The sequence below is a fragment of the Leucoraja erinacea genome, chromosome 1 (assembly GCF_028641065.1).
Source record: "Leucoraja erinacea ecotype New England chromosome 1, Leri_hhj_1, whole genome shotgun sequence".
Lineage (NCBI taxonomy): Eukaryota > Metazoa > Chordata > Chondrichthyes > Rajiformes > Rajidae > Leucoraja > Leucoraja erinaceus.
This window is the reverse complement of record NC_073377.1, coordinates 64495907-64517391: the sequence shown is the minus strand read 5'-3', so window position 1 is coordinate 64517391 and position 21485 is coordinate 64495907. Positions and strand designations below refer to the sequence as shown.

The following is a 21485-nucleotide window of genomic DNA, read 5'->3' as shown; positions in this document are numbered from 1 at the left end:
CCCATTAACCTTTGATGCCCTTACCAGTCAAGAACCTATCCATCTCCGCTTTAAAAATACCCAATGACTTAATCTCCACAGTAGTCTGTGGCAATGAATTCTACAAATTCACCATCCTGTGACTAAAGAAATTCCTCCCCATCGCCGTTATAGAGTGATACAATGTGGAAACAGGCCCTTCGACCCAACTCGCGCACACCGGCCAACAATGTCCCAGCTACACTAACCCCACTTGCCTGCACTTGGTCCATTTCTCTCCAAACCTGTTCTATCCATATACCTGTCTAACTGTTTCTTAAACAATGGAATAGTCCCAGGCTCAATTACCTCCTCTGGCAGCTTGTTCCATACACCCACCACCCTTTGTGTGAAAAAGTTACGCAGAAAAGTTCTGAAGGAACTTCCTTTTATTGTGAGGCTGTGCCCTCTGGTCCTACACTCTCCCACTACTGGAAATATCCTCTCCACATCCACTCTGTCCAGGCCTTTTATTATTTATTTGTTCGGAGAAATTAGAAATTAGCAAGCAGAACTGAGGCCGGGACAATTTGATGCAATTATGTGGCCAGGGTGGCATTGGAGTTCAGGCCCTCTATCATGGACCTTGTCAACCAATGGGTAATGGGTTTGGAAGGTGTCTGATTAAAATAGTCATCACTGAGTTCCAATCTGGAAAAGATTGCTACATTTTTGTAGCATTAAAAGGAACAACATTGTGTGCCTTATTATCTGAACTATATTTTCCTTAACGTATGTTCAGACTTCATATCCTTTCTAATTTTTGTTCTTGGTGTTCTAAATATTGTCATAGCTGCCATTTGTAAAATTCCTTTATCCCCTTTCATTTAATTATTAATCTAACATCTTTAAATGTAAACTTGGGGTCCATCTGTATCAGTCAAAAACATTAGGATGCATCATTTTTTGAATAAAGGGGCTTTATGTATTCCCACTGATTTAAATTACAATTAAGTCTCTGTGGTTTCGGTAATGTTGTTCTGGTATACTTCTGAAGATCATCTCTGCAGTTTGTGATTAGTGTGTAAAAAAACCCAATGTCGCAGATCATCACATACTGAAGGTTCTGAAGGAGGCAATCATTGTAATTACTCAGTTGGTAAATGTCCCTTGTCTAACATGTCATCATCTGTAGAGACAGGACAAAGAGCAAATGAAGTGAAAACAAAGAGAGAGCTGAGTTCATGCTCTTCCTAGCAAGGAATTGTCACAAACATTCCAATATAGGCAATCTGGACATGGTGAAACCAAATGAAATACTTCAGAAAAACACCGCAGACGCATTTAAGTACAGATTCTGCGAAATAAAATGTCCGTCTCAAGTTGAATGCAGTTGGTGTGGACTAAATTCTACAATTAATTGATTATATAAAGGCAATTAAATTATTTATTGGAGAAGAGCTGGGTTTCCTGTCAAGAGAAACAGAAACGCAATAATGTAAACATTACCAACTCAAACCTCATTTCAGCAGGCAAAAAGCATGAAGTGACATTCTACTATCTGTAATTGCACTCGCCTTTATCAATCAGAAGTGTAGCCCCACTGTGACAAATAGTATAAACTGGGCAATTCTGATTAGCTAGTATTTCAGGACATACTTTATACTGTGGTTCTTATAAGTTGAGATACATATGAACCACGTGACAGACAGTTCATGTAACAGGCTGATAGACATCCAGTTATTTTCCATAAAAGTCCAAGCATTGGAATGCCTAACACCACTCAATGAACGGCATTTTCCATTGTAGTCATATCCTCCACAGTGGATAAATAAGCAATGATTTTTGTGTCAAATCATGGGGGTTGCAGGACAAAAGGGTGTGTTCTGGTTGTCCAGCTACAGAAAGGAATTCATTAAGTTGGAAATGGTGTCGGTGAAAATTCCCAGAATGTTACCTGGGCTTACAGCTTGAGTTATTAGGAGAGATAGGACAGGCTGAGAAATGTGTTCTTTGGAGACTGAATGGTAACCTTATTGAGTTGTACAGGAGGGGCATAGATGATGTTCACAGTCTTTTTCCTAGTGTAGAAGATTATCTCTAATTTTAAGGCTATTTCTAAGGGTGAAGTTTCCTCAGCAAAAAGGAGAATCAAATGATTACTTATTTCCTCTTTAATTATGGACTTAAAAAGGTGTCCTATAAATCCATGACTTGTGACTTACTGCATTTTTGAACAAGGGAGTCAAACTGGCTCTTTTGTAATCTTTTGGTACCCGTGAAATTTAACAAGTTTTGAAAAATTTCTTCCAGTGCGTTCACTGTATCTGCAGCCACTTATTTTAAAACCCCTGTGTGCAAGACATTGGGTCCTATCATTTTGACTTCCTTTAGCCCCAAGAGATTAGACTGAGATACATATAAACCGTGACAGACATTACAATTGCAGCATAATTTCTCTGTGTGCTCAGTAAGTGTTTCTTCATAGCATTCTTAACATTTTTAGTCATTCCTCTTAAGGTGCTGCTGTTACTGATTAAAAGCCAAACACCCCACCACCAAGCTAAATGTAGGACAACACAATACCATAAAGTACATGACATCTGACCAAAAGATGGCACAAAGCTCATGATAGTAACTTCATACAGATACAGCATAAAGCACCATTTAATGGATAGTCACAGAATTCTGTGTAAACTTTTTTAAAATCAAATATTATTTCCATATGTTTAAGATTCAGTCATTTCAATGTAAATATACAAAATGTCCTTACCTACAATCACCAACACGTAAGTATTAGACTGATAGCTTTTTCCGTTCACTGTTGTCTCACAGTTGGCCAGTCCTGCAGCTGTGGTCCTCTCTCTCATAATAATGAAACCTTTCTTATTGTCCCACAAGGTTGTTATTCCATCAGGAACAATGTAATTATCTGGATATTTCTGTTCACATAACAAAGAAAATTATTATTTTTTAAGTGAAAGTTGTAACTTTTGGTGAGGTTATATGCAATAACTAGTGAACAAACACACTGGTAAATTATGTTTATAATGTTGTACAGGTTCCCCCCCCCTTACAATCTTAAACATATGGGTCATGGAAACTCGCCCTTACAGAATTCATAAATTGCTACTCAAAAAAATAGCTGCAAGTAAATAATATTCACTTTCATGGAATCTGTGGGAAAATAATTTTTAATTCAATTTCAATTTTATTTTTTTAATATGTTTTATTATTTATTTATTATTTATTTTTATTATTTTTCTTGTGATTTTTTTTTAACGATACTGCTGTACGGGAAATTCATTTCGTTGTCTCAAAGTGAGGCAACGACAATAAAATTTGAATACAAGAATACAAGAATACAAAAAATAAGCAAGTAAATCAATGCAAAAATTGAATTTCTTTAAATTCTCATTTTTTTTTCACTACTTCAAATTTACAGAAAATCGTTAGATGGCCCATTTTCTGGGAATGCAACTTCCCATAATGTGGAGTCCCTGCACCATTCCACATTATACTTAAGTGATAGAATGGTATTAAATGGTATTAAAAAAAGAACGGAGTGCTGGAGTAACTCAGCAGGTCATGCAGCATCTCTGGAGAACATGGAAAGGTGACGTATCAGGTAGAGATACTTCTTCAGATTAGTTTTGATTCTAAAGAAGGGTCTTAACCAGAAACATTACCTATCTATGTTCTACCTGCTGAGTTACTCCAGCTCTTTGTGCCCTTTTGTTTATTAACCAGCATCTGCAGTTCCTTGTTTCTAACATAGTATTAAGATACCCCCAATTTTAAAGCTGTGTACAAAACTACAAAATGTTTACAGGCACACAGAAAGTTACTGTGCACATATTCAAATATAAAAAGTATATTTAAAATGTCAATGTTTATGTACATTTACAGCTTTAATAGTATACCTACTAGGATGTGAACTAAAAGCTAATTAAACAATGTATATATTGCAGCAACTGGGAAGATCAATTATATTTACCAGATGCAAGGTCACATTAAGATCCGGAATAGAGACCTTGCATGGAATGACAAGCTTCTTAGCTTCGGTTACGATCAGAGCTTCTGGACTCTGAGAATGATGCACAAATGGCATTTGTTCATCTAAAGTGCAACAAGATATCAATTTGTGAGTTGCTACAGCTTCAAATTCTAATAAAACATATCAACAGTAGCTGGTGAGTTGGATCACATCATTGCAACATATGCTTGAAAAGTCCATTAATCATGGATTATTCTTGGGTGGGGAGCACTCAGAAATCCCTCAAACGTGTGACATTGTCTCCTCAGTATTTTTGGCATCTCATCAGCTGCATTAGGGTAAGTGGTCATATAAAAGTATAAGCTAAAAGCGCATCAATTGAATCTGTAAAGCATTGGTAAAGTATTCTTTCATACTCTCTATATTGAATGAAAATAGATTGCACTAAAGTTTTCATTGATATTTTATTCCCTGTTTCATTTTGTAATAAATGAACCTGCAAAAAAGTAACTGCAGTAACAGTTGCATCAGGAATGAATATGATCTTCTGGGTAGCTAACTGTCAATGAAGCAGATGCAAAAAGCTGGAGTAACTCAGCAGGACAGGCAGCATCTCTGGGGAGAAGGAATGTGTGGCGTGTCAGGGCGAGACCAAGCGCTTGGCCATTTTCTTGATACATTTCGGATGAACTTCTCATGGACGTGTAAACTTTTAAATTATACATTCTGGGAGTCATAATCATTCATTATGAAAGATAAGCTTTCAGGTTGATTTGCAATAACCCACATTTTAATTGCGCAAAAGAAATTAGATGGTTGGAGTCATAAATGCAAATCAGGAAATTGGCTTGTTGTCGTATTATAATCCCTTCTGATCAGTAAGACAGAAGGAAGTGCTGCAGGCTATCTGCATTTAACCACATTGCTTTGGAAGTCAGTAAACAGGAACCCTATGGAGGTAATCCCAGCATGTGGCAGATTTTAATATGGGCACACTGCTGCTGTCAAAGCAAAAGGTGATCATTTGCATGGCCTCTGATAAGAATCTGAATCTACGACCACAAAAGAGGCAGTGCTGTTACATCAAAGAGTAGAGAGAATGAATACAAATGCTGCAGGAAATACAGGCTTAAACTGAAATGCTGCTCTCACTTGGAAAATTATCTAATTAATATTAAGAGTCTGAGTGTGTTTATTTGAATATGATAGGATTCAAATAAATAACATGTATTTAATATATTTAACACTACACTCATTCCACTCTTTTACTTATGCAGCATTGTGCTGATGTATAGTTATATTTTATTGAACTGTAGGCAAAACAATTGTGACTTGATACACATGATAATACAGTAACTATTGAAATAATGGTTACATTTTTTTAAACGTTTTTTTTCATTCTTTTTATCTTTTTTTATATTGTTACTTGGAATATTGACATCGTATTCAACAGACAGAGGAATTAGCCACAAGTGGATTATTAACTGTCACTGCTGCATTGAATTTATTGGCCATTGTTCTGACTATACACAAACAATTTCTTCCTGAGGACCAGATGTTAAACAATTGTAAAAGTTTTCTTACCCCGAACAAAGACATAGATACTTGCAGCTACATGGATCGGAGACAACTTATGGAAACACCGGTATGTTCCAGTATCATTTGCAATGGTCTTTGTCAGAATGAGAGTTGTGCAAGACCAATTCTCACTAGCGCACTTAGTCAGGGATATCCTGTGTTCCATGCTACTGTGATTTCTGGGCCATGACCATTCCAGGGGTCCATGTCCACTGCAGCAAACATGCAGAAGAAGCAACATATTCTCAATAAAAATGCACAGCCAGTTAAAACAATGTTAAGAATTTCAATTTTTATGATGTTTTAACCACAAATAATCATAAAATCTTCATCAATACAAAGAGGAGCATACATTTTGAATAACTATGCTGCAGTGTTATCCATACATTTCATAAAAGCAATTACAATGAAAATGGCATTATTTGATCAGATTTATTTTATATTTATTGATTATATTTCTCAGCAGAAAAAAAGTTAGAATGTACTTCAATCTCCAAGTGCTCAGTGTAATGATTCCATGTGGAAGATGCATGATTTGTGATAAACATATCCAACCATATTTCGATTAGTTTTTTAAATATGGATTCTAATGAAAATAGCTCCTAAGTATAACATTTTAGAACAAATAGCTCCTAAGTATAACATTTTGACCATGAAATAACAGTGAAGTTGATGTCTAATCCCAGTGAGAATACACTAACAACTTTTATGCTTCTTCTAACATGATCTTTCACAAAAGTGACCATTCAAAGTATGGCACTATTGCATAAGGTAGATTTAAAGGTGGAGGGAAGCAGGAATTAAAGGAAATAATTGCAAATCTTGGGGTCGTGATAGTGAGAGCAGAGTAACTAACAGTCATGAGGCCAAAATTGAAAGCTTTCAGGGATCTCACAGCATTGTATAACTGAAGGGGATGCAAATGGCAGTGAAATGAGTGAAACTGAGAGTTCTCAGGGGAAGGGTGAGAATATTAAAATACAGGCATTGCTCAGCGAGAACAAATAAGGGAGAATTAATGTTGGTCACACATGCACAACAGTGTGTCAGATGACCTCAAGTCACCATGGGGTGGAGCAAAGTCCACTGGAACATCCAAGGAAGACTTGAAGTAGCAGTGTCATAGATAAACATTGGGGCAACAGATAACTTGAGGCACGAACAGAGTCAGATCATATTATGATGGTGGAAATAGGTGCTTGCAGCAAGAGTGTAACTAGCCAGCCTAAAGCTCCTACATCCCTCAACTTCATCAGCTTCAAGGAAAACAAACCAAGCCTGAACAATTGACACATAACTGAAATATTCGCTTCATCCTACATCCTTGGAAGTTTCCTCTGCACCCTCTCCGGTGTACTAACACCCTTCCGAAAGTGTGGCAACCAGAACAGCACACAGTATTCCAGCTGTGGCCTAACCAATGTTTTATTAAAATGAAGATGGACACAAAATGCTGGAGTAACTCAGTGGGACAGGCAGCATCACTGGAGAGAAGGAATGGTTGACGTTTCAGGTCGAGACCCTTCTTCAATGTTTTATTAAGCTGTATTAAGACCTCTCTGCTCTTGTACTCTGTTCCCCAGCTTGAAGGCAAGAGTACTCTGTTCCCCAGCTAATGAAGGCAAGACTTCTTCAATACTCTATCTACCTATGCTGCCACCTTCAAGGATCTTTGGATTTGTACACCAAGTTCCTTTTGTTCCACTATACACCCCAGGAGCTGGCCCTCATTTGTCCCACTAAAATGCATCATCTCTTGTGAGGGTTATATTCCAGTTTATGTTCATGTTTAATATTTTGAACTTCAACAACAAAATGCACTGCAATACAGTTACATGGTCATTGATAATTCTGTCTGAATTTTTTTGTCTAATGTTCCTTTAGGTACTACTAATATAAAATGTTTAATAAAACAGAGACACATTGAAATATAAAATGCAGGTATTATCAATATTGAAAGCAGTATGATATTTAAGGCATTTAAATATAATAATTCATGAAAAAAGTAGAAACTGCTCTTACCGGCAAGTAATTATTAAATTCTCATTAGCATTAATTACATGTTCTTTACTCTGGATGTTAAGGTGTGGCACAGAATAGAAACCTGTAAATTAAAATATTAGTTGAATTTTAAGGAGAAATCATTGATACGTGCTAAATAGAATCAATATATAAGTATATATTAGTTTAATAATTAACACATTGACAATGAGCACAGAAAGATTCTAAATCACAAGGAACTGATACGAGAATAGGTTTTTGACAAAATAGTGTCTTTAATTTGTAATCCACATTTGCCACTCTTTGATTTCTAAATCTTGTTCAGTTGAAATACCTGTACATATTAATCTACATGACTTTATGTTTAATAGACATGGGTGTAGCCAGGTCTAGAAAAAGTATGAACAACCATTTTACGGAGATAGGAAGGAAAGTCTGCTTGGGTGGGTCCAAGGACTGTTTCCTCTGAGGAACTTTGTCATATTATACTTTAAAATATACATTTTCCTGTATTTTGTCTACTGCAATATTTTAAAGTCTTAATTTTAGGCCCAATAAATAAATAAATAAAATCTGATTCTACATGGTTTCATTGCGATATAATCTAAGATAAAGCAAATTTCCAATTTTATTCAAGAAATATAATGTGCAAACAACTTTAGCTGAGAAACATATCCCAAATATATCCCAGGAAGCGAGCGGGTAAGATCATCTCTGACCCCTCTCACCCTGGCCACAAACTCTTTGAATCCGATGGTCCCTCTGGAAGGCGACTCTGGACTGTCAAAGCTGCCACAGCCAGACATAAAAACCGTTTTTATCCACAAGTAGTTGCTCTACTCAACAGCCAAAAAACTGTAGCCTCCCTTTGATCTGGTATTTTGTTGGTTCACATGCTTGATCAATGGCGTTTTATCATTAATGTCTTATTATTATTAATGTTTCATGTTTTCTGAGTCATTTGTAACTGTCACTGTATGTCATGTTGTTACTTGTGGGCAGAGCACCAAGGCAAATTCCTGTATGTGAATACTTGGCCAATAAACTTACTTACTTACAAATGTTCTAGCAACAGAATTATTGAACGACCAACATATGTCAACTGGTGGTATGGTGCATGTAGAATGTTTTTAAAGAATGCTCCTTCTGATTTCACAAGAGATCAGGCCAGCTCAATATTTCCATATTCACATTAATTAGCTACTTAATTCATATATTGATAAGATGTTGTATTTGAGGGTTCATCATTAACATAATTGCTAATAGCACTGCATTAATGGAAGTAGTATTTGTATAATCTTACCAGTCAGATCCTAAACAATAGCCCATCAAGCAAAGGGTCAGAATAAATGCACAAAATAATGAATATCTTAGAACTATGCAGCTCCTATGGGTTGTGTGGTTAAATCAAGCCTGAAATCTGAATAATACATATTGAGAATGGGCTTTAGAACATTGAAGAAAACATAGAACAGTACCACAGGAACAAGCCGTTCGGCCCATAATGTCCGTGCTAAACACGATGCCAAGTTAAACTAATCTCCTCTGCCAGTACGTGATCTATATCCCTAATTCCCTGTTTTTGTGAAGACTATTGTGAATCCTTATGCTGATGTACTGGGATGAAAGGCAATCCTTTTCAGAGAACAGTGCAGATTCTCTGGAAAAATGCACAGGAATGACACCATGGAAGTAGCACAAAGTACGGAAGTTCTTTCAACTGAGCGACAAAATGGATGCTAAGAACATAGAAACATAGAAACATGGAAAATAGGTGCAGGAGTAGGCCTTTCGGCCCTTCGAGCCAGCACCACCATTCAATATGATCATGGCAGATCATCCAAAATCAGTACCCCGTTCTAGTTTTTCCTCATATCCCTTGATTCCCTTAGCCCTAACAGCTAAATGTGACTCTCTCTTGAAAACATCCAGTGAATTGGCCTCCACTGCTTTCTGTGGCAGAGAATTCCACAGATTCACAACTGAATAAATGAAGAAGCAACTTGTTGCCCCCTAAAAGAGTGCCAGTGTAATCATGCTTATCATGTGCATATTATCACAGCTTTGCCAAGTCATATCATTGTTACACTGGTGCCACATAGAAGAGGTAAGCAGAGCACAATTCCTATGACACAGGCATGTATGTTTTTAACACAGCATACTGTTTTGATATGTTTACTCTGGAGACAGTGAAAACGTCAAGGAACAAACACTCAGGACAAATAATGACATCTGCAACTGATTGAGAAGTGGTTTCTTCTGCAACAATAACAACAACTTCCACTTATAGGGTTCCTTGAACAGAACAAACAATCCAAAGGTACTCTACAGGAGCATTACCACAGTGTTGCCAACTAGACAGATAATGAATGATTAGGGCAAGGACCAAATGCTTGGTTAAAAAAAGGTAATCCGCATCTAAGAGGAGGAAAGATATGAAAAGAGTGTAGGAAGGAACTGCATATGTTGGTTTACCGAAGATAGACACAAAATGCTGGAGTAACTCAGGCAGCATCTCTGGAGAGAAGGAATGGGTGACATTTTAGGTCGAGACCCTTCTTCAGACCCTTCCTTCAGTCTGAAGGATGATCTCAACCTGAAAAGTCATCCACTCCTTCTCTCCAGCGATGCTGCCTGGCCCACTGACTTACTCCAACATTTTGTGTCTATTTAAGAGATGTAAAGATGCAGAGAAGATTGAGGAGAAAATACCAGAGCTTGTCATTTCACTGGTTGCTGGCGCAACCACCCGTGGCAGAGTGAAAACATTTGGGTGCCATGAAGAATTTGGAGTTTGAGAAGCCCAGTATCTCAAGGTGTATAGGTGAATGATAAAATCATAGCGATGTCAATGGGAATATAGGGAGAATACAATGCAATAAGTGCAGGATGTGAGTAAATTGGTACTTGACAAATACCATGGACAGTGAGCTGAAAAGTCTGATTCCTCGCTGTCATGCTGCGACTCAGAGGAGATTACCAAGGTATGGGAAGGTTTAAAGACATTCGGACAGGTACATGGGTAGAAAAGGTTTTAAGGAATATAGACCAAATGCAGGCAATGGGACTAGTTCAGATGGATGTTTTGGGCAGAATTGATACATTGGGACGAGAGGCCGGTTTCCATGTTGTATAACTTCTTTGACTCTCTGATTCATGGACAGATGACACAATTCCAGTTCCCTGGATTTTCTGAGGTCTAGTTTTAAGGAACAGCAACAATGAAACTCTATTAAAAAATATAAAATAACTAGGCTGGTTCCAAATGTTTCTGCTACTCAGTAAACACCATTCAAGAACTGCTGTCATTTAATTTTAGAATACTGAGCTCCAGCCTTCTAGCTTTGACCATAGTTTTGAGGCTTCAATTACTGTTGTGCAGGACAAGTACAACAGCACATTGTGTCATTGCTGGTTCCCCATTATATTATCCACACATACTTGAATGGGATTCCCAACAAGTGATCAGCATGGTTCACCTCCACTACATGCACATGGACAATGGTTACTTGGTGTTACATTATTGACCCTAGAAGTAAATGTGTTGCTACTCCAATCTAACTTCAAAATACAACTTTAATATTTAAAATTCATGATCTCTATGTCGGGCTTATGCTATGTTTCTATGTCTAACCCAATATTTAAATTAGAATTTTATTCAAAGATCAAAAGAACCAAAACCGATGTATTCAATTCTCTGTAATGTGCATATCTATAATTTAACAAATATAATTTAACATACAGATATATAGATATGCATTGCAATAAATATTCCACACATAGATACATATATCCATTCATAAACACATTCTAATCAGACATAGGATCTGGTAGATTTTTCTGCTCTAGTTACTTCCAATGCTATATATGGTCAAAATAAAATGTACACAATTCTCCAGTTCTATACTCAATTATCTCAAGAATGAAAGCTGTGGACTTCATCCGATCCCCTGAAACGCTGAATAACAGGAGGACTACTTCGCCAAGGGTCGAGAAGTACTTCATCCGATCCCCTGAAACACTGAATAACAGGAGGACTACTTCACCAAGGGTTGACAAGTACAGACTGAACATTCAGAATTCATAGAAACATAGAAAATAGGTGCAGGAGGCCATTCGGCCTTTCGAGCCAGCACCGCCATTCATTTCGATCATGGCTGATCGTCCCCAATCAATAACCCTTGCCTGCCTTCTCCCCATATCCCTCGATTCCACTAGCCCCTAGAGCTCTATCTAACTCTCTCTTAAATCCATCCAGTGATTTGGCCTCCACTGCCCTCTGTGGCAGGGAATTGCACAAATTCACAACTCTCTGGGTGAAAACGTTTCTTTATTGCAATCTTGCTCCTGAAACAATCGCCAAAAGACTGAATGCTGCCTTTTCAAATGGCAGCAGTATATTGTGCAGCCTCTGTCATAACAGGATGAGGGTCAGGTGGCTCAGTAAGAGATAGCTGATTGAGACCTCACAGACTCTGGTCAACAATTCAATTGTCTCATTTTGCACAACTTCGTGAATTTACTCAAGGTGTTCAATGTCAGGGCCATCGACAAATCAATTCGTTCTATGGGTAAATTCGCATTTAATCTACATTTCTTTCAATATCAGAGCTGTAAGATATCAATAATAATTGAACAACGAATTCCATTAAAAAGTGATAAGGGGGATGATAACCTTTATTCGATTGGTTATACTTTAGATTGCAAACCCATATTTTAGTCCGTTTGAAAAGTAGTCATAAATATTCTGCCAATCTTGTACAGTATTATCTACTCGCATCGTCTACCCGTTTTAGGAGGGATACGGCCGGGGAGGGGGAGGGGGAGGGGGGGGGGGGGGCTAATCCTGAACACAGTTCAGATGCATCGGCTGAGTTCAGCCATGTGTGCAGATTCACCTCATTAGAATGACCGCTGTCTATTTTATGGCTACTACCACTAATTGTGCAACAGGTTTCCTCTGATCAACAACAAGTCCCACGCCTCCTGCCCGTCTGTCAGGAGCTACTTCAGCGAGACAATCCGCGTTGACAGCAGACTTCAGCAGCTCAATTGCCCCCCAAAGATTATCCGCTTGCCATTATTCAGCTACTGGATAACCGTAGTAGTGCATTAGAGCGAACGACTGCGCAGACAGTTCCAAAGCCTTATTTTTGGCACAGGGATTTTTTTGGTTCACTTTTCATTTTCGAGTAGAACTGTAGTTTAAATAAATGTATTTTGTTCTGTTCTATTTCCCTCCAGTAATGATGGTATCGTTGTTTCTACCGTAAGAGTCCAAAACCAGGCAGAAATCAAATCACGCCGTGTAATATTCAGGAAACATTTGCGCCGGTTTTATTTTACCATAATTGGGAGAATCTCAGTCCATTCGCAAAAAGTACACTGCAGCCTGATGTCATTTGTTTTTGAAAGTAATGTGGTTCCTGTAACATCGATAAACTGGCTCCTCTATCGTAGACACAAAACGCTCGACAGGCAGCATCTCTGGAGAGAAGGAATGGGTGACGTTTCGGGTTGAGACCACTCTTCAGGCCTGTCAGTGATTGCTTTAGCTAGAAACATTAGACTTGATTCCTAGAAAGCTGCCTTTAGAGATATTGGCGTAAAGTATAATGACTAAATGAGAAAATGCTCCGAGCGGCACCATCTCTTCAGGTCCTGAAGAATATTCGCAATTTGCAATGCACTGCTTGGGAAAAAATGTAGTGCTGATGCAGGTGCGAACAAAAGATGGGACAAAGGAAAAACGTCCCTTTTATATACCCCCCTTCCCCCTCTTTCCAGTCGGTCCTGCCCATTTCCACCTATATCACTCCCTCTGGTTTCCATTTCACTCCTCTCCTTATCTGACACCCTTTTCCTTTTCACCTTTAATCTTTGTTACTACAGCCATCTGTAATCGCCCCTCGCCTGTATTCACCTATCACGTGTCAGCTTTTGTCCCACCCCATCTGTCTTTTCTAGATTTCTCCTCCCTACTACACATCAGACGAATCCAAACCCTAAAAGTTACCTGATAATTCCCACTACTGACGCTGGCTGACCCGCTGAATTACTCCAGCACGTTCCGTTTCACCTACCATTCCATCATCTGCAGCAAAGATCCTATAGCAGAGCTGATCTACAGTTCCTTGCAAAGATCCTATAGCAGTGCTCTGCTATAGGATCTTTGGTTCCTTGTATCTCCAACTGTTCTTCAGTTCCACTTCTGACTGCAGTGACCTGGACTCGCCACCACCCCGGACCCGCCACCTTCTCACCGGGAGCATGTCATTTACACAACAGTAACCCCGAGCTGCTCAAGTCGGGCTTCGCACTCCGCGGTTCTTTTGAGTCAACTCAATTTTGAGTGAAGACATTGTGTCTTTGAATGTTTAAGAAGGAACTGCAGATGCTGGAAAATCGAAGGTACACAAAAATGCTGGAGAAACTCAGCGGGTGCAGCAACATCTTTTAAGAAGGAACTGCAGATGCTGGAAAATCGAATTTAAGAAGTCTGAAGAAGGGTTTCGGCCCGAAACGTTGTATATTTCCTTCGCTCCGTAGATGCTGCTGCACCCGCTGAGTTTCTCCAGCATTTTTGTGTACCTTATGTCTTTGAATGTTCTCCTAAATGATATCGATCATTTCAGGAGGAAATCCACAGATTCACACATAATGAACAGAGCACAACGTCTGCTTCCTGCTCGACTTTCCACGGTAGGTGATTTTTTTTTAATGCAGTTGCTGGAAACAAAGTGACGGAAAAACTCGTCGTGCGGCAAATGCTATCTGACTTGCTGTACTTGGTTAGACTTTCTAAAACCTACTATCGCACTGACACAGAACGGACAACGCGACACCGACGAAGACAGGCAACGGTTTTACACAGTTTGGAAACAGCTCTTCGCCCTCTACCCAGTCCATGCCGACCATCGGTCATCCGTTCCATGTTCCCCCCTTTTTTCCGTACACTCACAACACATTAGGGGCAATTTACCGAGGCCAATTAACCTACAAAAACTCACGTATTTGGGATGTAGGGGGAAGCTGGGGCACTCTGAGAAAGCCTCCGCGGTCAAAGGGAGAACATGCAAACTCCACACGCACAGCAGCCGAAGTCAGGTTCGAGCCCGAGTCTCCGGCGCTGCAAAGCGCTACCATCACACCAGCTCTAACAGCAGCACCACTGTTGACGCCATTGTAAAAATCAATTATCCACAAACTATATACTAATATTAGAATTTCCCTGTGAATGTAACCCTAATTGTATAGTTTACACCATAATTGATTAAAAAAAACTTCAATTTCTTGCTATGACTACGATTTAACGGTAATACCTGTTTACGGGTGAGTTCAAATAACTCGTTAGCGCTGCATTACCAATGAGCTAATGAGGTCGTTACAAATCATTTTAAGCAGCGAGCACAGGTCGACTTGTCAGACTTCCCCAGCTAGCCAGAAGATGGACTACTCTGCTGCGAAGGATGTCTGCGGGAGCAGGGCATTGTTCCATACGGGTTGAAAGAGATCGGATTCTCCCCTCCTGCACGACACGAGATGTTTTTCTACATTCATTTTTAGATCAACTCAAAGATCCGCGTTAGCTCTCTGTTTAATTTAGAAAGCCGGTGCTAAAATCGCGCCACCCAATGAAGGTGAATAGGAGATGGGATTTATATTAGAATGTACCCCCACCCTCAAAAAAAAAAGAATTGTACATCAGGTTCGCTCACTTACAACATTAACTTAAATTTGCATTACGAAACAATTTCTAAACGAATTGGGCATTTTGAATTGTCCGCACAGTCGCTATAGAGTGAGGTTACCTTAATTAGTACATAACAACAACATTTCATACGTTTTCTTGCAAATATCCCTCACCAGCTGAATCAGACATCCCCGGCCACAGCCACAGCCACAGCAGCGCGAAAACCAATTTCCCCGACATGTCACCACGGGTAGCCCAGAAACCAGGACAACGTGACTTCTGGTCCAGCAGAGTCGTTTTCTCAATAAACGTTGAATGATTCCCAGCCTCGCAGTCACGTTCTCTGACCCCCGATGCGATCGTGTAACATTTTAAAGTCACCCTTGAAGCAGAGATTGAATGAAGTCTGCAAAAAGATCCAGGAGTTACAATCCTGTATCTATTATTCTAGATGGACCTGCAGAGGTAGATCAGGTTCGGTTGGATGAGGGTCAATCTTCGGTCTGAAGGGACATGGCAATTTGCCGGTTATATGCTGGAGGAGGTCCCAAGCTACGAAAATTGATCTTCGCATCACGTGTCACGAGGATGCAGCTCATTCCACAAACATCGGAAAACAACTACGAAATAAAAATAATCTTGTCGTGCTCTGATCTGCAAAAAAATAGGACAAATTAAAAAAAACGAACGATGCCCAAGAAATATTGCATTGAAACCACTTATTGAAAAAATGTATCGAAAGAGCAGTAGATCACATAATAGATCGAAAAATATAGGCAGCCAATATATAACGCGAAAGTCCAGAGTTGTAAATGTGCAGCAAGTCATCTGTTTAATGCAACTACTTTCACGAGACTTGGCTCTCTTCGAGCAATACTGGATGTTTTCAATCTTACGGCTAACGGAATCAAGGGATATGGGGGAGAAGGCAAGAACGGGGTACTGATTTTAGATGATCAGCCGATCATATTGATTGGCGGTGCTGGCTCGAAGGGCCGAATGGCCTACTCCCGCACTTATTTTCTATGCAATACCACATATATTGTAAAACAAATTAAGTCTCAAATGGATTGTTTTGCTTTTTTGATCTGAAAGTGTCGTTATCTAGAATTATTTTGCATTCTATTTGCCACAAATTAGTCAACGTAATGTTAAAAGAGAATCGCCTAGGATTTGGATTGCACACGCACGTTTTGTTTTCAATAGCAGACTGGTATCAGATCCCAGATGTTGTATTCCCAGTGACTTGCAACCCAACGTACTCTTTTAAAAAAGACAGAAATACTACCGGAGGAACTCTACGGGTCAGGCAGCATCTAAGGAGAACATGGATAAGTGACGTTTTGGATCGAGATCCTCCTTCAGACTGATTGTAGTGAGTGGGGTAGTTGAAAGAGAGGAGGAACAGGATAAAGCGTGGCAGGTAATAGGTGAACACAGGGAGGGTGAGTACGGGGTTGACAGGCGGATGGCTGGATACAGCTCAGAGATGAAAAGATAGAATGCCAGAGACAAAATGATTGAAGAGTTGCGAGTTGTGAAGCTAGAGGAAGGAATGTAGATGGAGGGGAAGGGGAGAAAGGGATGTGAGTCCAGGTGGGACACCGGGGAGGAGAGGGGAAGGGGAACGAAAGGCGGGAGGAGGTGAGTGGGTGTTTGAAGTTACGTGAAGTTTGAGAATTCGATGTTCATATAGAGAGGTTGTCAGCTATCCAAGCGGAATATGAGCTGTTTATCCTCCAATTTGCGTGTGGTCTCTATCTAGCAATGGAAGGGGACCAGGACAGAATGACCAATATTCAGTCTGAAGAAGGGTTTCGGCCCGAAACGTTACCTATTTCCTTCGCTCCATAGATGCTGCATCACCCGCTGAGTTTCTCCAGCATTTTTGTGTACCTAATATTTCTCTTCTGGCTGGTTTCAAATGACCTAGTTGGACAAGCCCTGCCAGCCCGCAGCCTGTTTCCCAGGTGAATGTGATTCAACAACAAAACAACGATATATTGGCGCTATGGCAAGGCTCTCAAAGGCCACTCAATGGCTGGAGAAGAAAGTGGCATCGTTGTTGCTGCAGCTGGGCGATGGAGCCTCGCTTCTCCTGTGTTAGCTCAGAGATGGTTTCCAGGTGTATTCGTTAAACAGTGGAGTTATCCCTGACGACCTATCCAATAATGCTTCCGCCACGACATTGCAAACATAAATTCACCAGCTCTTGTCGATTTGCGAACATTGGGAGCTTGCTGAACACAATTTGGCCGCAGTGTTTGCTACATTACCTTTCAAATGTGAAGTGGATGGGTGCAAGATAAGGCTGCAAAAGTTTCTGTACAAATCTAAGTTCTTCCATCATTGTCAGAAGCAATTTCAGAATGTATTTGTAAAGGAGCTGCCAATCATACGAGGTAAATTAATCTATAGATATCAGGCCGAATAAGTCCCTATCCTGTCCATTCCTACCTAGATGCTACCTGACCCGCTGAGTTCCTCCAACACTTTGTGTTTTGCCTAAGATTCCAACATTTACAATTTCTTGCGTTTCCATTAAAACCATCGAATTTCATAAAATACCATAATGATAAAAGTCAAATAATAGCACTCCAATGTCTTAAATTCGGAAATACGGGCCCATTAACGTCCCTATTTTTCATACCACAATTTTTTCCCCATGTTGATAACTTTCCTCTGTGAATAAGGTTGAATTCAATTGAATGCAGTGTCCATTCAAGCAAGATTTGAAGCTAAAAGTCTACTTTAGACTTGCCCTTCATTCCTATTTGGACTAGAGAGGTGAACCAACCACTTGGTTGCACAACATTCCATGGTCGGTGGACCAACCAAGGAATGTTGTTGGTGTGGGAAGGAACAGAGGCCGGTTTAAACCGAAGATAGGCACAAAATGCTGGAGTATCTCAGCGGGACAGGTAGCATACCTGGATAGAATGAATGGGTGAAGCTTGTGGTCGAGACCCTTCTTCAGACAAGAACGTCAAGCATTCATCGGTGCTCTGATTCATTCCATCCAGTGGGAACATTTAGATACACAAATTAGTGTGGGAAGGTAAGACTGAGTAAGTAACTGGGTTGTTTACATGACCTGCGGATATTAATGCTGATACCCGCTGCCTAGATCCATTCTGTACTTGATCCATTCGATGCCAGCACATCAGCGCCCCACCCAGCGAAAATATACCTCTATGACAATATTAGAAAGACAAGACCTAAATTATACTTAAAAGATCCCCACCAAAATGGGCTTCAGATTTCAGTTACTCAGCTGTGATTTTCTTTTGGTTAACTTTGTTAAGTGTTGTGAAATGTAACATTTGTTTTGGGCATTAGTTGTGTCATCTGCGCCTCAGTGGATAACATTTATGGGCCAGAAGGTTCCAGTCTCAACTCATCCACACTCAGTTGTTTTGCAACCGTTATATAAATTAACCGCACAGATTTTGTTCTGATAGTCACTGCTGTCGAAACAACCCAGTCTGTTTGCAGACAGTACTTTCATAGTCAGGCTTAGAAATTTGCTCAAAGTGCCCTACACGTCCCCGTTTCGAGCACAGCATTTGAGAACAACATTTCGTATCGCTATGATACTGAATGTGTAATAGCGTAAAGTGTTAAGGCAAACATTGGCTGATCATATAGGAAAGGCAGATGGGAGAAAATAAATCACCATAATGGAAAAAGGTGGACTATGGAGGAAAGGCGTTGATTCCCCATAGTCCACTTTTTGTCCATTAATATGTTCCAGATCCGCTGTCTGAAAAAAGCTCTGAGAATAGCTAAGGACAAACTGCACCCCCTCCACACACACCTGGATCTCCTGCCATCAAGCAAGAGATACCGCATCAAAGCCCGGACTACCAGGCTGCTAAACAGTCACTCTACCTGATTCTGCGACTTTGCACTGACATTTTAATAACTCTGGCACTGGCCACTCAAATCAGCTGCCCTGGACATTTCAATGACTGTTTTTACTGTATTTTAATGTTGCTGTTTCACCTGCTTTTAACTATTTATACTGTTTCATCAGGGACTGGATTGTTTTTACTGTTAGTATGTGTGAACTGTTTAAATTTCATGTGCGATGCTCCAGTATTCCCTTGGAAACGTCTTCTCATTTTGCACTGTTGCTTTGCCCTTCGAGCCAGCACTGCCATTCAATGTAATCATGGCTGATCATCCACAATCAGTATATCGTTCCTGCCTTCTCCCCATATCCCTAGATTCTACTAGCCCAAAGACCTCTATCTTACTCTCTTTTGAATGCATACAGTGAATCAGCCTCCACTGCCTTCTGAGGCAGAGAATTCCACAAATTCACAAATCTCTGGGTGAAAAAGTTTTTCCTCATCTCAGTTCTAAATGGCCTACCCCTTACTCTGGACTCCCCCAACATCGGGAACATGTTTTCTGCATCTAGCATGTCCAGTCACTTAATAATTGTATATGTTTCTATGAGATCCCGTATCATCCTTCTAAATTCCAGTGAATACAAGCCCTGTCGCTCCATTCTTTCATCATATGACAGTCCCGTCATCCCAGGAATTAAACATGTGAACCTACGCTGCACTCCCTCAATAGCAAGAATGTCCTTCCTCAAATTAGGAGACCGAAACTGCACACAATACTCCAGATGTGGTCTCACCAGGTCCCTGTCCATCTGCAGAAGGACCCCATTGCTGCTATACCCAACTCCTCTCATTATGAAGGCCATTAGCTTTCTTCACTGCCTGCTGTACCTGCATGCTTACTTTCAGTGACTGATCTACAAGGACACCCGGGTATCGTTGTACTTTCCATGTTCCTAACCTGACACCATACAGATAACACTCTGTCTTCCTGTTCTGGCCACCTCACATTTATCCACATTATACTGCATCTGCCATGCATTTGCCCACACCCAACCTGCCCAAGTCACTCTGCATCCTCATGGCATCTTCACAGTTCACATTGCCACCTAGCTTTGTGTCACCTGAAAAATTGCTAATGTTACTTTTAATTCCTTCATCTAAATCATTAATGTATACTGAGCCTTGTAGCATCCGAGTGGTCACTGCCTGCCATTCTGAAAGTGACCCGTTAATCCCTACTCTTTGTTTCCTGTCTGCCAACCAATTTTCTATCCATGTCAATACCCCACTCCCAATACCATGTGCTCTAATTTTGTCCACTAATCTCCTGTGTGGGATCTTATCAAAGACTTTCTGAAAGTCCAGTTACACCACATTCACTGGCTATTCCATGTCTGTTTTACTTATTACATCCTCAAAATATTCCAGATTAGTCAAGTATGATTTCCTCTTATTATACCCATGCTGACTTGGACCAATCCTGTTACTGCTAATCAAATACGCCGCTATTACATCTTTAATAATTGACTCCAGCATCTTCCCCACTACTGATGCCAGGCTAACTGGTGTATAAATCCCTGCCTTCTCTCTCCCTCCTTTTTAAAAAGTGGGATAACATTAGCAACCCTCCAATCCACAGGAACTGAAGCAGAGTCTATTGAACATTGGAAAATGATCACCAATGCGTCCATGATTTCTAGAGCCTCCTCCTTGAGTACCCTGGGATGCAGACCATCAGACCCTGGGGATTTATCAGCCTTCAATCCCATCAGTCCACGCAACACCATTTCGTGATTAATGTGAATTTCCTTCAGTTCCTCCATCACCCTAGGTCCTCTATCCCCTATTATATCTGGGAGATTGTTTGCGTCTTCCTTAGTGAAGACAGAACCAACATACTGTTCAAATCATCTGCCATTTCCTTGTTCCACATAATAAATTCATTTGTTTCTGTCTTCTAGGGACCCACATTTGTCTTAACTATTTTTTCCTCTTCACATACCTATAGAAGCTTTTACTATCCTCCTTTATATTATTGGCTAGCTTACCTTCGTACTTCATCTTTTCTCCCCATATTGCCTTTTAGTTACCTTCTGTTGATCTGTAAATGTTGCCCAATCCTCTGGCTTCTTGCTCATCTTTACTATGTTATATGTCTTCTCTTTTATTTTTATACTGTCCTTGACTTGAGTCCTGAAGTCTGAAGAAGGGTTTCTTCTTCAGAAGAAAATACTGAACCTTTTTTACACGTTATCTATTGAATCAGTAAGTAGTGGGGTGAGGAATAGTTGTGCGGCCCTTATCTATACAAACGCCAGTATTGTCTACCAACAATTAATGCAGCGAAGTCGTTCCTAGATTGATGTGGACAGATTATTCCAATAAAAAATGTGATGTGTGT

General features: G+C 40.0%; 1 protein-coding gene across 1 annotated transcript in view; it reads right to left on the bottom strand.

Annotated features, from left to right (window-relative positions):
- Positions 1-15858, bottom strand: part of kdr (kinase insert domain receptor (a type III receptor tyrosine kinase)) — a 74814-nt gene extending 58956 nt beyond the window's left edge. The window contains exons 1-5 of the mRNA XM_055648367.1: positions 15401-15858; positions 7556-7637; positions 5540-5745; positions 3956-4077; positions 2732-2900 (exon numbers count right to left, since the gene is read on the bottom strand). Coding sequence (XP_055504342.1) covers positions 2732-2900; positions 3956-4077; positions 5540-5745; positions 7556-7637; positions 15401-15467 — 646 coding nt within the window. The 5' untranslated portion in view covers positions 15468-15858. The remainder of the gene's footprint in view (positions 1-2731; positions 2901-3955; positions 4078-5539; positions 5746-7555; positions 7638-15400) is intronic.
- Between the last annotated feature and the right edge of the window lie 5627 nt (positions 15859-21485).